The sequence below is a fragment of the Panthera uncia genome, chromosome D4, assembly GCF_023721935.1.
Source record: "Panthera uncia isolate 11264 chromosome D4, Puncia_PCG_1.0, whole genome shotgun sequence".
Classification (NCBI taxonomy): Eukaryota; Metazoa; Chordata; class Mammalia; order Carnivora; family Felidae; genus Panthera; species Panthera uncia.
In genome coordinates, this window is record NC_064807.1 from 60,627,538 (window position 1) to 60,642,503 (window position 14,966).

General features: G+C 43.6%; 1 protein-coding gene and 1 non-coding gene across 7 annotated transcripts in view; one reads left to right on the plus strand and one right to left on the minus strand.

Moving 5' to 3' along the window:
- INVS (inversin) overlaps positions 1–14,966 on the plus strand; it is a 154,533-nt gene that overhangs the window by 135,061 nt on the left and 4,506 nt on the right. For 3 of the 6 annotated variants that reach the window (XM_049635290.1, XM_049635303.1, XM_049635307.1), the window contains 3 exons: positions 2,039–2,756; positions 13,873–14,102; positions 14,837–14,911. In XM_049635290.1, the coding sequence (XP_049491247.1) occupies positions 2,039–2,756; positions 13,873–14,102; positions 14,837–14,911 (1,023 nt within the window). Of the gene's footprint in view, positions 1–2,038; positions 2,757–13,872; positions 14,103–14,733; positions 14,920–14,966 lie in introns of those variants that run through there. The other 3 variants (XM_049635308.1, XR_007458966.1, XM_049635297.1) reach the window with 3 other exon arrangements.
- On the minus strand, positions 4,282–4,384 carry LOC125928332 (U6 spliceosomal RNA). Its single transcript, XR_007459634.1, has one exon. It is a non-coding gene; the product is annotated as a U6 spliceosomal RNA (small nuclear RNA).

The window sequence follows — 14,966 nt, forward strand, 5'->3', positions numbered from 1 at the left end:
TTTAAAAAAACACAAATGAGATACAAGGATATTTTCTTATATCCCCTTTTGTCTTACATGAAGAGTAGCTAGTTTGGATACTTTTTTGCACTGCAAAATAGTTATTTGAAAGTCTGTTTCTGAAAACACATTATCTGGATACCCTGTGTGTCCATTTTTATTGTCTTGTCTTCTTATCTGCCTGCATATCTTTGATTGAGTGGTAGACATTTAATATAAAGAACTATAGAAATAACTTGAGACCTAAGATGATATTAATTCCTCCAGAAAGGATTTGCATTGGCTCCCAGCAGGCATTTAGGAGTGTGAACAATCCAAGATCACCTTAATCCGGTCTCCAGAATGAACAACCCGAGATCACCTTAACCCAGTCTCCAGAACTGAGATGATGCAAAGCTGCACTCAGTCGCTGCAAGGGTCAATTTACCACGCATTCCCCTTTTCTCCTAAAATAGAGCCCTCCAGGGTTCCAGTCCAAAAGAATGCTTCTTGCAAGGTTCTGGACTCCCAAATGTTGTCCTCTAGACCTTGAGGAAATGATTCCCCTAGGAACATATGGCCCCAAATGCCTTGCTCATCTCTGTTGGTTACCTGCTTCTCCTGTGTCTTGGCCCCCTATTTTTCCTGACTTGTTAGCCTTTTGATGTCTTCAGACAGGTGGTTTGTAATATTTTGTTAGGCTTTTCTATTGTCCTCAGTGGTGAGTATGCCTCAATTGTGCCATTATAGAAGTTCCTGCATTCCTTTTTACATTGAGTCTAAAATGTTTCATTTTAGATGTTGTATTTAGTGATTTTTCAAATAGGTGTGTTCTTTCCTCTTATTTTTAAATTCTTTTGTGTGTTTAATCAGTTCATGTGTGTGTGTGTGTGTGTGTGTGTGTGCATACTATTCTATTAGCTAAGTTCTTGCCAGTCTAATAATGCTATTGTGTCTGTTAACTCATTCATGGTAGATTGTTTCCTCATGCATTTTATAATTTCGGATTATGAAGTCATTTTCAGAAGGACCCCTCTGTGTGGCCTGAGTTGAGGGAATGCCATGTTAAAGCAATATTGTGTTTGCTTCTACAAAGCATCTTGCACCACCATCTTGGTTCTTATATGAATTTTTCCTATGGGTTAAGAATAAATGAAAATGAAACCACGTGAGGCAGAGAACTTGGGTTTCGAATTTTCAAAGGAGACTCTTTCCCCCATCCAGAACCCAGGCTAAGACAACCTTGCTTGTTGTTTCCCAGTGCTGGCAGTTAGATTTTTTTTTTTTAATCTGGACTATCATTTCCCAAAGGATTTACCCCATCAGGAGTCCTGGCTTCATGCAGGGTCATGGTTCTAGCTAACTATCTGCCTGCAAGCCCTCATTTTCTGTCCTTGTCAGGATGTGCACAGCCAGATATTTAATAAGACCAACCGTTGCCCACTCCACCGCTACTATCTGCCCAGACGGCTGCTGGATCAGCTCACATGCTTAACACCCAGATTTTCAGTTTTCTCTTTATTTTTGGCCTCCCAAGGATTTCCTTTATTTTCTTGAAGGCACTATGGTGCTTGTAAGAGAGTGTTTATTGTACTTTAGTCAGCATTTGTAGGTTCTTTTTTTTTTTAATTTTTTTTAACGTTTATTTATTTTTGAGACAGAGAGAGACAAAGCATGAATGGGGGAGGGGCAGAGAGAGAGGGAGACCCAGAATCGGAAGCAGCCTCCAGGCTCCGAGCCGTCAGCCCAGAGCCCAACGTGGGGCTCAAACTCACGGACCGCGAGATCGTGACCTGAGCTGAAGTCGGACACTCAACTGACTGAGCCACCCAGGCACCCCAGCATTTGTAGGTTCTTGTAATGGGAAGGATTTCAGGTTATCTAACATTCCATTGCTAGAAATAGAAGTTGAACGGTTTTTTTCTGATTAGAGTCACTACTATCATGGTGAAGCTATCGGACAAGTGTGAGTATTTTATGTGAAAAAATGGGCAGAATTGCCCTACTATATAAGTTTGGGACAATAAATATTCTTTCCTTTTTTCCTTATCTCCCCAAGAATCATCCAGAGAACACTCTAAAGGCCGATCTGCCTGTGTCCACTTCAGCCCCAGTAAAGGCAATGATGGAAACAGGCATCCGGGAGTCTCCTCTGTTGAGAAGTCCGGAGGTGAGACAGTTGGTGAGCGGCGGTGTGACAAGGGGAAAGGCTTCTTGAAGCAGCCCTCCTGTATCAGGGCGGCTGGGCCTGATGAGGAAGGAGAGGACCCCGGTTGGGCAGCTGCAAGCCTTCCACAGCAGGATGGCCACTGGAAGCCTGGCAGGCGGCAGGACCCAGCACCCAAGGCCAGGTGTGCTTCCCAGAAAAGGCGCATTCAAGAGCTCAGAGGAGGAAGGGGCTCCCCGGCTGGTTCTAGCCGGCCTGGCAGTGCCAAGGGGGAGGTGGTCCACGCTGGGCAGCATCCTCTCCACCATCGGACACCAAGAAACAAAGTGACACAGGACAAGCTCGCAGGAGGGATCTACTCAGATTTGCCACAGAGCACAGAGGTGTTGAGGTCAGGAGTCAGGAAGCTGGGAACATCTGCCCTGTCTGAGGACACCCAGCTATCCAAGGAGACTGATCCAGCACCTGGTCCCCTCTCTGGGCAGAGTGTCAGTATTGACCTTCTCCCCGTAGAACTGCGGCTGCAGATAATCCAGAGAGAAAGGAGCAGGAAAGAGCTGTTTCGCAAGAAGAACAAGGCGGCCGCGGTCATCCAGCGGGCCTGGAGAAGGTAGGACGATGGGGGTGCCACGAGTCTCTGATTCTGTGGTTGTCCTGATGCTCCTAACATGACACGCCCTGTGCTCAAGTGGCATTTTCTAGTGAATTCCACGTGCTGGCGCAAGGCCAATTTTACTGAACCTGCCCATAAAATTCACTCACGTGTAGGTCCTAGTTATTTACATTGGATGAGCTATTTGGAAGATGTTTTTGCCAAGAAAGGTAGGAAGCACCCAGGATAGCCTGGAGTCAAGGAAAAAAGCCTCAGTGTGTAACCAGGAAGCCTGAGTTTCAGGTTTCTGACAAGTTATCTGACCTCGGGCAAATCACGTGGCCTCCCTGACCCTCAGTTTCCTCACCTGTAAAATAGGATTTAGTAATCGCTGCACCCATCCTGTTTATACGGCAGGCTGCTGAGTGAGATAGTGTGCACTTCGTAATTTCTAAAGTACTACCCGTGGAAGATATTTTATTTTTCTTTTTATGTTTTTACTACCCACAAATTAGTCACACCCCAAGTACCTAAGCCAGGGTGCGGTTCAGGGGCTGAGTATTAAACATATTGCAACAACCTGTGAGAGCACCTGCCAAGCTTGGAATGTTGGGTAGGTGCTAGGAGTAGTGGTGGAGGCTCCCTGAAATACGGAGACAGATCTCTCCAGGCAGGAATCTCGGGAGGACCGGAGGAGTCCTTTGCGACCAGTTTTTCACATATTTCATAGTCTCCTCCATCTATCTGCAGGCCCCACTAGGGCCTAAATCTACATTAGGCCTTAGTAATGACCAGCGTCTGGGGGAGGGCTGGAGCCACTGCCCGCAGCTGGGGGTCAGGTGGCCTCCATCTCCAGAGAGAGGAAGGTTGACGGGGGGAACAAAGCAAGCAAATCACTGCGAGCACAGGTGTGCCGCATGTCAACACCCTTGTCAGGAGATAAAAGGGCAGAGAGACCCTAACGTTGGCAGAGAAAGAGGAGAGAGCGGGAGAGGTTCTTGTGAGATCCAGGGAGAGGCCTCAGGGACTGTGGTGTCAAGGGCTGCCTGGCCGGAAGCCGGGCGATCTGCTCCATGCTGGCACGGCCTTTGCTACAGTGGGTCCTCGTGTCCGTTCAAGCTGCTGGTCTTATAAAGTCACCTCCTGCCTGAACCCCTTTGCTCTCCCAGCCATCCCAGGAAGCCATCACGATAGGGATCAGTGTTCCCATTTTTTCAGGCAAGCAAATGGTCTCAGGAAACATGACTTGTCCTGGTGATACAGATCAGGCACTTGAAGCTCGGACTCAAGGGCCTTTCCCATATGTTCTCAGTAAAGGCAGTGTTTGCAGTGGTCAAGATAAGAGCAGCGGAGGCCGGCCTCACGCTCCTCACCTTAGAACAGGCTGGGGGAAAAGGGCTGCCTGGATGGTGCTCGAGCTCGTCAAGGTAATGTTGTTACAGGGGGATGTTTTATTACTGTCATTAATACTAGTACTTGGCGTTATTAAGCACTTGTGCCAGATGCTGTTCTAAGTAGTTTTATGTGTGTTAACATTTTTTTTTTAAATATGGAACGCTTCATGAATTTGTGTGTCATCCTTGTGCAGGGGCCACGCTAATCTTCTCTGTGTCATTCCAATTTTAGTATGTGCTGCCGAAGCGAGCACTGTGTTAACGGATTTAATCCTTCCCAATAACCGTGTGAGGCACTGTTCTTATCCCCCATTTCACAGATGAGGAAACTGAAGCACAGAGAACTTAATCAACCCACCAAGGTTGCAGAGCTAATAAGTGCTGTACTGGCTTGAAGCGGAGATAGTCTGACTCTGAAGCCATAGATGGGGATGGTCCTTGCTCTCCCTCCTTGGGGAGTTCTGCCAGGATGTGCACTGGCTACCGTCCCAGAGGAACTTTTTAAGTATTTCAGCTGAAACTTGGGATCGAAACAAGCCAACAAGGTGTACCATATCAGGCCCCACAGCTGCTCCCTAGCTGAAATGCCTTCCAGTCAAGCTGTTTCTTTGACTCCTTTGAAGAGTCAGAAGCTGACAGGTCCTGTCCGTAAGTGTGCATAGCAGCAAATGAGCCTTCAGTCATCCCCCCAGGAACAGTGGGCTCATAGTCTGTAGGCCCATCTGGGGAGGCAATTACACAGGCCCTCTGGCTGCACCATTGTGCAATTCTGAGATGGGACTTTGACTCCCAAAGGGATTGTGGGATGCTGCTCATTGTGGGAAGTCGCATGTCTGGTGACAGTAGAAACAGTTCCATTGATTCTGTTATACAGCCTGTGCGTCTTCTGTTTTAAGTATGGGAGCTCACAGCATTGTCCTGGAGCAGGGTATGGTGTCTGACACGAAACCTAAGGACCAACGAGGGGTGGGGTAGAGCACAGGACTTGGCACATGCGTGCTCCACAAATGCAGACTATCATAGGAGACATGTTGAGGACAGAGACGGGCAGACTGGGAAACGGGCAGGGGTAGGGCGAGCAGTGTGAACCTTGGGCCCTGAGGCGGTGAGTGAGGCTTAGTCTTAACGTGTGAATCTTATTACCAATCAAGACTTTATTTTCAATGTTGAAACTGGATACTGGATGACCTAAGTGAGGCTGGAGAGTTGCTGTGGCTGAGAGCAGTTGTTGTGTTAAACACTTCCGTCTTAATCTAAACATTTGTAAACTACCTTCCTATCAGCTCTTCTCTAGCATGTTGTGAGGTCAGTAAGCAAGGCCGGGCTGGACCATAAGGAGAGCCGTGAGCCCTGGGCTGATAGGGATGACTGGGCATCTTAGGACTCTCAACAAACCAGAAGTGCTATTTTCCTTGAAAATAGAAGAACAGAGGCTGTTACTCTAACCCCTGGCACCATCCTATCATCTGGACAGAGACTCAAAAGTCTGCATTCCGCTATCGATTAGGTGGAAGCTGTACACAGTGAAAGCCAACACCTGGGCTTCCCAGTGAGTTTTCTGCCCACAAACCAAAGAAGCCGAACTATGGAGCAGTATTGCCCCGTTATCTCCAGCTTTTCTCCATAGTTGGCTTTTTGGAAGCGTGATCTATACTCTAGTAGAGAGGTGCCTGGTTTGGCATGCTACAGGAAAAAGAAGAGTCATGCAGTTTGAGTGAAATTGGCCTTTAGGGCAAGAGAGAAGTACCTAGTACCTGCGCCTAGTACCACAAAGACTTCTCAGCAGACTTCAGGAAGACGTCATTTCCCATTTGGTGTATGGTAAAATCAGACATGGGGCCTGTTGCTTTCTGCAGCACCTTATAAGCTCACTAGTAACTCATCAGCTACCAACCCGATAATGAACAGTGATGCAGGTTTCCTTGAGAGGCTCCAAAACAGCTGTGTTCAGTAAGTTTTAGAGTGCATGTGGGATAGACCCCACCAACCCAACGTTAGATGTAAAGACAGCCATCATCCCCATGCCCCATACCTTTCTCCCACTCCAGGCCCCACCCTGCAACAGACTGAACCTAGTAAAATACAGCTCTTACTTTTGCCATCCTTTTTAAAACCCTTTGCCGATGCCCACTAAGTACATAGTACAGATCAAAGTCCTTAGCAGTATTTGGCTGTTAGACCAGACGGCACCGAGTTTGAATGTTGGTCTCTCCTGGCTCTAGCTGTGAGACCTTCTGCAAGTTACTCAGCCTCTTTCCCCACCAGTTTCATTGAGCTGTAACTGACCTACAGCCTTGTATAAGGTGTACAGCATAATGACTTGGCTTACATATATGATTCCTATGAAATGATTACCACAATAAGTTTAGTTAACATCCATTATCTCAGGGAGATACTTAAATTGGGGTTTTTTTTCCCCTTGTGATGAGAACTTTTAGGATTTACTCTCATCAACTTTCATATAGACCATAAAGCAGTGTTAACTATAGTTATCATGTTGTCCATTATATCCCCAGCACTTATTTATCTCATAACTGTAAGTGTGTATCTTTTGGATCATCTACACCCAGTTCCTCCTCCCCTCACCCGTTGCCTCTGGTAACCACAAATTTGATCTTTTAAGATTACACGTAAGAGTAAAACCATACAGTATTTCTTTCTGACTTCACTTAGCATAATGCCCTCAAGGGCCATCCGTGTTGCCACAAATGGCAGCATTTCCTTCTTTTTATGGCTGAATAATATTCTACTGTGTATATACACCACCATTTCTTTATTGATTCACCCATGGGTGGACACTTCCATGTCTTGCCTATTGTAAATAATGCTAATGTGAACGTGGAGATGCAGGTATCTCAACAGTTTTTCATCTCCTTCTATATAAATCCCCAGAAGTGGAATTGATGCATCATATGGTAGCTCTATTTTTAACTCTTTGAGGGAAATCCATACTGCTTTCCATAGTGGCCAAACCAATTTACTGTCCCATCAACAGTGCACAAGACTTCCATTTTCTGCACACCCTCACCAACATTTGTTACCTCTTGTCTTTTGATAATTGCCATCCTAACAGACATGATGTGGTATATCATTGTGATTTTGATTTGTATTTCCCCTATTATTAATGATGTTGAGCACCTTCTTGTGTACCTGTTGTCCATTCATGTATCTTCTTTGGAAAAATGTCTATTCAGGTCCTTTGCCCATTTTTATCAATGGATTATTTGGGGTTTTTTGCTATTTAGTTGTAGGAGTTCCTTATATATTTTAGATAATAACCTCTTATCAGATACATGAGTTGTAAATATTTTTCCTCTTCCATAGTTGTCTTTTAATTTTGTTGATTATTTTGCTGTGCTGAATCTTTTTACTTTGTAGCCCTGCTTGTTTGTTTGTGCTTTCAGTGTCCTATCCAAAACAAACAAAAACAAAACAAATCTGGCAACATACCTGTCAGGGGGCTTTTTTCCTGGGTTTTCTTTTAGGAATTTCTGGTCTTACATTTAAGGCTTTTTAATCCATATCAAGTCTATTTTTGTGAGTGGTGTAAGATAGGGGTCTAGTTTCATTCTTTTACGTGTGAATATCCAGTTTTTCCAGCACCATCTATAAAACAAATGGTCTTTCCTCCATGGAGTGTGCTTGGCTCCCTTGTCAAATATAATTGACCATATACGCATGGGTTTATTTCTAGGATTTTAGTTCTCTTCCATTGGTCTATGCATCTATTTTTATGCTGGTACCATACTGTTTTGATTACTATGAGTTTATAATAAAGCTTGAAATCAGGAAGTATGATACTTCTCTCTTTGTTCTTCTTTCTCAGGATTGCTTTGGCTATTTGGGTACTTTTATGGTTCCATATAAATTTTATAATTGTTTTTCCTACTTCTATAAAAAATGCCACTGGAATCTTAATAGGGATTTCACTGAATCTATAGATGACTTTGGGTACTATGGATGTTATAATATTCCTGCAATCCAAGAAGACAGAATATCTTTCTATTTATTTGTGTCTTCAATTTATTTCATCGGTGTTTTGTAGTTTTCAGTAGAGATCTTTCACTTCTTCAGTTGAATTTATTCCTATCTTACTGTTTTTGGTGCTGTTGTAAATGGGGGTCATTTTATTAGTTTTGCAGATAATTTTTTAGTGTATGGAAATGTCACTTATTTTTGTATGTTAACTTTGTATCCTACAACTCTACTGAATTTGTTCATTAGCTCTAACACTTTCTGGAGTCATGAAGTTTTTCTATATGTAAAATCATCTGCAAATAGAGACAGAGTCACTTCTTCCTTTCTTTATGTGATGCCTTTTATTTCTTTTTCTTGCCTGACTGCTCTAGCTAGGACTTCCAGTACTGTGTTGAATAGGAGTTGTGAGTGGGCACCCTGGTCTTGTTCCCATTCTCAGAGGAAAAGTTTTCAACTTTTCACCACTGATGTTAACTGTGGACTTGTCATGTTGCCGTTATTATGTTGAGGTACATTTCTTATATACCTAATTTGTTAAATTTTTACCATGAACAGATGTCAAATTTTGTAAAAATGCTTTTTCTGCGTCTATTGTGATAATCGTATGATTTTATTAACATGATGTAGAACATTGACTATATACTTTGTTTCTTCTTGATTCAGTCTTACAGGTTTCTAATAACTTCCATTACTTCTACGTTGTCCAGTTTGTCATATAGCATCTTATGGTTGTTCCAGTTCATAGTAGTATCTTATGGTCCTTTGCCTTTCTATTGGGGATCAGTTGTAATGTCTCCTTTTTTAATCATAATTTTGATTTGGATCATCTCTCTTTTTGCCTTGGTTAGTCTAGCTAAAGTTTTTTCAATTTTGTTTCTTTTCAAAGAACCAAGTCTTCGTTTTGTTAATCTTCTGTTGTTTTCCTGCTCTTATTTCTGCTCTAATCTTTATTATTTCCTTCCTTCTAACTTTGGACTTAGTTTGTTCTTTTCCTACTTTCTTAAAGAGTAGGTTATCAGATCTTTCTTGATTCTTTTTTTTTTTAATATATGAAATTTATTGTCAAATTGGTTTCCATACAACACCCAGTGCTCATCCCAAAAGGTGCCCTCCTCAATACCCATCCCCCACCCTCCCCTCCCTCCCACCCCCCATCAACCCTCAGTTTGTTCTCAGTTTTTAACAGTCTCTTATGCTTTGGCTCTCTCCCACTCTAACCTCTTTTTTTTTTTTTTTCCCTTCCCCTCCCCCATGGGTTTCTGTTACGTTTCTCAGGATCCACATAAGAGTGAAACGATATGGTATCTGTCTTTCTCTGTATGGCTTATTTCACTTAGCATCACACTCTCCAGTTCCATCCACATTGCTACAAAAGGCCATATTTCATTCTTTCTCATTGCCACGTAGTATTCCATTGTGTGTATAAACCACAATTTCTTTATCCATTCATCAGTTGATGGACATTTAGGCTCTTTCCATAATTTGGCTATTGTTGAGAGTGCCGCTATAAACATTGGGGTACAAGTGCCCCTATGCATCAGCATTCCTGTATCCCTTGGATAAATTCCTAGCAGTGCTATTGCTGGGTCATAGGGTAGGTCTATTTTTAATTTTCTGAGGAACCTCCACACTGCTTTCCAGAGCGGCTGCACCAATTTGCATTCCCACCAACAGTGCAAGAGGGTTCCTGTTTCTCCACATCCTCTCCAGCATCTATAGTCTCCTGATTTGTTCATTTTGGCCACTCTGACTGGCATGAGGTGATATCTGAGTGTGGTTTTGATTTGTATTTCCCTGATGAGGAGCGACGTTGAACATCTTTTCATGTGCCTATTGGCCATCCGGATGTCTTCTTTAGAGAAGTGTTTATTCATGTTTTCTGCCCATTTCTTCACTGGGTTATTTGTTTTTTGGGTGTGGAGTTTGGTGAGCTCTTTATAGATTTTGGATACTAGCCCTTTGTCCGATATGTCATTTGCAAATATCTTTTCCCATTCCGTTGGTTGCCTTTTAGTTTTGTTGAGATCTTTCTTGATTCTTAATGTAGGCATTTATTACTCTGAACTTCCCTCTTAAAACTGTTGTTGCTGCATTCTATAAGTTTTGGTGTGTTTTATTTCATTTTGGTCTCAAGATACTTTGTTTTCCTTTTATTCATTCTTTGATCCATTGGTTGCTCAGGAAAAATGTTAACTTCGATTTATTTGTGAATTTCCCAGTTTTCCTAGAATTGATTTCTAGTTTCATGCCATTGTAGTTATGGTTACTTTTATTACCTTTTTTAATGTTTTTTTAAGTTTATTTTGAGAGAGGTTGAGAGATCACAAGCGGGGGAGGGTCAGAGAGAGGGAGAAAGAGAATCCCAAGGAGGCTCCATGTTGTTAGCACAGAGCTGGATGCAGGCCTCTATCTCACAAACCATGAGATCATAACCTGAGCTGAAATCAAGAGTCAGACACTTAACCAACTAAGCCACCCAGGTGCCCCTTAAGTTTTTAAACTTTTAAAAGTACATAATGCACAACCATTATATTACAAATTCTAATTTTGACTATATGTTTACTATTACCAGTGAGTTTTAGGCTACCTTAAGTATTTATGATGTTAACTAGCATCCTTTTACTTTCAAAGAATTCCCGTTAGCATTTCTTACAAGGAAGGTCTAGTAAGATTATGAGCTACTTCAGTTTTAGTTTGTTTTTTCTCTCTTTCATTCCTAAAGGACAGTTTTGCCAACTATAGAATTCTTGACAGTTTTTTCCTTTAATATTTTTAATATATCATCCTGTTCTCTCCTAGCCTGAAAATTTTTTGTTGAGAAGTACATTCATAGTTTATAATTTTTCTTTTGCTAATTTCAACATTAGACTCATGACAATATAGTGTGTCTCAGTGTAGCACTATTCAGGTTCTATTTAGAGTCCTTTCAGCTTCATGGATCTCAATGTCCATTTCTCTCTCCAAGTTTGAGAAACTTTCAGCTATTACTGCCCTAAATATATTTTCTGTCCCATTCTTTTTCTCTTCTCAAATTCCCATAATGCAATTCATTTTAGCATGTCCTATATAAGTCCCATATACCTTCTTTACTTTTTCATTCTTTTTTCCTTCGCTCCTCTGACTACATAATTTTAAATGCCCTGTTTTCTAGGTCACAGATTCTTTCTTCTACATGGTCGAGTCTGATTTTCAAGTTCTCTATTGAATTCTTCAGTTCAGACGTTGTATTTTTCAGCTCTAGGATTTCTTTTTCTGCACCCCCCCCCCATTTTTCTTTGTTGAATTTCTCATTTTGTTCATGCATTTTGCTAATTTTATTTAGTTGTCTGTGCATTCTTGTAATTCACTAAACTTTTTTAAAGAATTCTGAATTGTTTGTAGAACAGTTTACAGATCTCCATGTCCTTTAAAAATTTTAATGTTGTCTTTTTGAGAGCACACGTGCGTGCACAGGTCGGGGAGGGGCAGAGTGGGAGGGAGACACAGAATATGAAGCAGGCTCCAGGCTCTGCACTGTCGGCACACAGCCTGGTATGCAGCTCCAACTCACGAACCACGAGATCATGACCTAAGCCAAAGTCAGATGTTTAACCAAGTGAGCCACCCAGGTGCCCCTTGCAGATCTCTATTTTAGAGTCAGTTACCAGAACTTTCTTAGTTTCCTTTGGCATGGTCATGTCTACCTGATTTTTTGTGATTCCTAATTTCTGATGCTGCTATCTCAACATTTGAAGAAGTGGTCTACTCTTCCATACTTCATAGGTTTGCTTTAACCAAGAGTTCTTCACCAGGCAGCTCAGTTTGGGTTTCTGGACATGTCTACTAGTAACATTCTTGGGCAGATGAAGGTTGCTTTTAAGGCAGTCTGTTTTTGGGCAGGGCAAGCTCTGAGGTTGGGGTGGGGCAAGGGGTGGGGTGTGCTGCTAGCTGGGAATAGTTGAATAGGACTGCTGAGTTGGTTCTCTGCCCAAGCAAGGCTTTAGGATGGGCTCTGCAGTTGCCTGGGTTTTCTAGTCAGGCTTACTAGTAGGTGGGGCTATGAAGTCACTTCCCTGAACTGACAGAGCAGCAGGACAGGCCGTAGGGCCTGCACAGGTTGTTTGGGGACTCAAGTCAGACAAGATTGTGCATGGAGTTTCCTGGCCAGGTGGGGGCCACCAGTTTTGCAGTGCAGACAGGGATAATACCAGGCTGTGTTTTCTCTTCAAGTGCCCTATAAGAAGGGCTTTGGATGGGCTACACAGCTTCCTGTGTGATCTGGCTGGGTTTCCTGGTCAGATGGGCTGAAGGCTCTATTCAGCAATGGCTAGGGCTATGAATCACTTGCCCTGTTCATGGAGAGCATGAGAACCAGCTCCAAGGCCTGAAGTTTTGTGGCTGACTCAAGCTGACCTGCACCCCAAGGTCCCTGGCTATACAGGGCCACAGTTTTTGCTTTGCAGATAACCAGCTCTACCTGCTATACCTCTCCAGGTGGTCTGTCCAGGCTTTGGTCAGGTAGGGCCAGGAGCAACACTCATGTGTTATGCCTGAGGTTATGCCTCAGCTCCCCTGCCTGAGTTGAAGCAGACCAGACTTCCAGGGTTGACAAGGCTCTTTAAGAACCACTCAGGAACCCTGCTGAGTTCCCTGGTCAGACCGCACCTCTGTTTTGGCTCTGCAGATGAGCAAAATTAAAGATTGGGACTACTACTTGGACACTGCAGGTAGGAACTTGGTCTGCAAAGACCCACATCCTGGTTGTTGCAAGCCTCTACCTTCCCCATCACAGACTCCCAGTGGCCAAGTCCCACAGATTCCCTGGCAATCCCCATGGGATGAGACCGGAGTGGGGGCTCCCAAGAAGTAACCTACAATGCTGGAGGTGCTGGATTCCACCCTGGGTTCCCTTTTCCCATTTGAGGAACCATAGGCTAAAGTCACTTTGGTGTGGTGCTACACCAGCCTGATGGAGGGGCAGTGCAGTCTGCATGTAGCTGTTCCTCATATCCCATTGTAGTCTGTCTTGGCCCCTGTGGTGCATGGGGCTGCAGCCTCTCTCCCATGTTCTAGGACTTTCTCAGTGGTGTCTTATCCGTGAATAGTTGTTAGTTGTTGTTTTCGTAAGGGGAAGTAAGGAAGAACCTATGTTGTCATCCTGGTGTGATGTGCCATCTACTCAGCCCTGTCTACTTGATGGATTTTCACCTTAATCATGAGGAATGTGCCTGACATGTAACAGGCTCTGAACAAATGTTGGCTCCCTCTACAGTGTAGCCTAGCCTTCCATCCTTCTTCACAAAATACACAATGCTTCGTACACCTCTCATTACTTTCCTGGCACAAATGTCCCTATCTCCACTTAGGCCAGTTCTGCCTAGAGTACCCCTCTCTGCCCAGTAAGCTCCTATGCATCCTTTAAAACCCAGCACAAGTATCAGCCTTATAAAGCCTTACCAGACCACCAGGAATTATCAGTCTCACATGATCTCATGCAATCTAGCTCCTCGGTTTTACATAGTACTTCTCATTTATTTACACATTAGCCCAACCCACCCTGGGGGCAGACTCATCTGATTCCTAGTTCAGGAACTGTTTGATTTTAAAAAAATAATGATTTTTTTTTTCCACATTAAACCTACTGCCACTGTAAATTAGGAATGGGAGCTTAAATGAATCTCCCAGTTCAGCAAACTATACCTATAGCTTCTAGGAACCCAAAGGAAACTTTCTTTTCTCAGTACTGTGATCTTCAAGTCTCTCCTCTCTTCTGACCTCACCAGCTACCAGCTTAGGAAGCACCTGTCCCACCTTCTGCACATGAAGCAGCTTGGAACCAGAGATGTGGACAGATGGAACCAAGAGTGCCTGGCATTGCTGCTCCAAGTTTGGAGGAAAGAACTGGAACTAACCCCCCCAAAGACCACTGCAGTAAGCAGGACCACGAAGAGTTCATCCAAGGGCAGCTCAGGCACAAAGTCCACCAGACACTTAGTACTCAAGCAAATCTACGGTAAATGTCCTTCTGGGCACGTTGTAGTTGACAACAAGCACCCCCAGAGTGTTGCATCAGAATCTGAAATGGGATTTAATTACACTGGGCAAACCTCCATTCAGATAGGAACTTTACTTCCAAGAACCAAGAGAATTTTCAACACACATTTAATGCCTCCCCTCCAGCAATTCTAGCTCAGAACTGGTTTGATGATGCATTCTGGCATCTCAATCAAGAGGTCTTCTGCTGGCCTTCATTACCCTTTAAACTCCTCCAGACCACTGCTTGGGTCCTCCCCTTATATTACCCATTTGGAGGGCTCCAGAAGCAGGAACACCTTGCCTGCCTCACTTTGACCTTCCTTATGCGAAAATAGTACAGGGCTGCCCATCTGTGGGAATGCCCCAGACCCACGCACAATAGTAAATACTTGCTCAGCAGACGAATTGCTTTAAATTGGAACATTTTCAGCTCTGGAAAGAACCCATTCAAATAAACTCAGCAGAGAAGAGGCCTAGATAGCTCCCCAAAAGAAAAAAGTTGAGCCAAGGCACTTGAGAAATAGATCTGCAGCCCAGGCAGCAAAATCTCAGGACTTTACTCTGGGCCTACATGGTATTTCCACACTATACCTAATTTCTCTTGGCAGATATCAACAAGCTCAAGTCTTTACCTCAAAAAGGAACTTAGAACTTGGTGAGGCCACAGCTAACCTTGGTCAGAGAGGAATAGTCACTGTTGGTTGATTTCAGGTTGTTCTCAAGAAGGGAAAGTTCCTCATCCCACAAGATCTTCCAAAGCCCATCCTGTGCTGCATCTCAATTCAGGTAAGGTAGCCACTGCACTGGCAAAGCAGATTGGGAAGACAATGTGGGGAAGCAT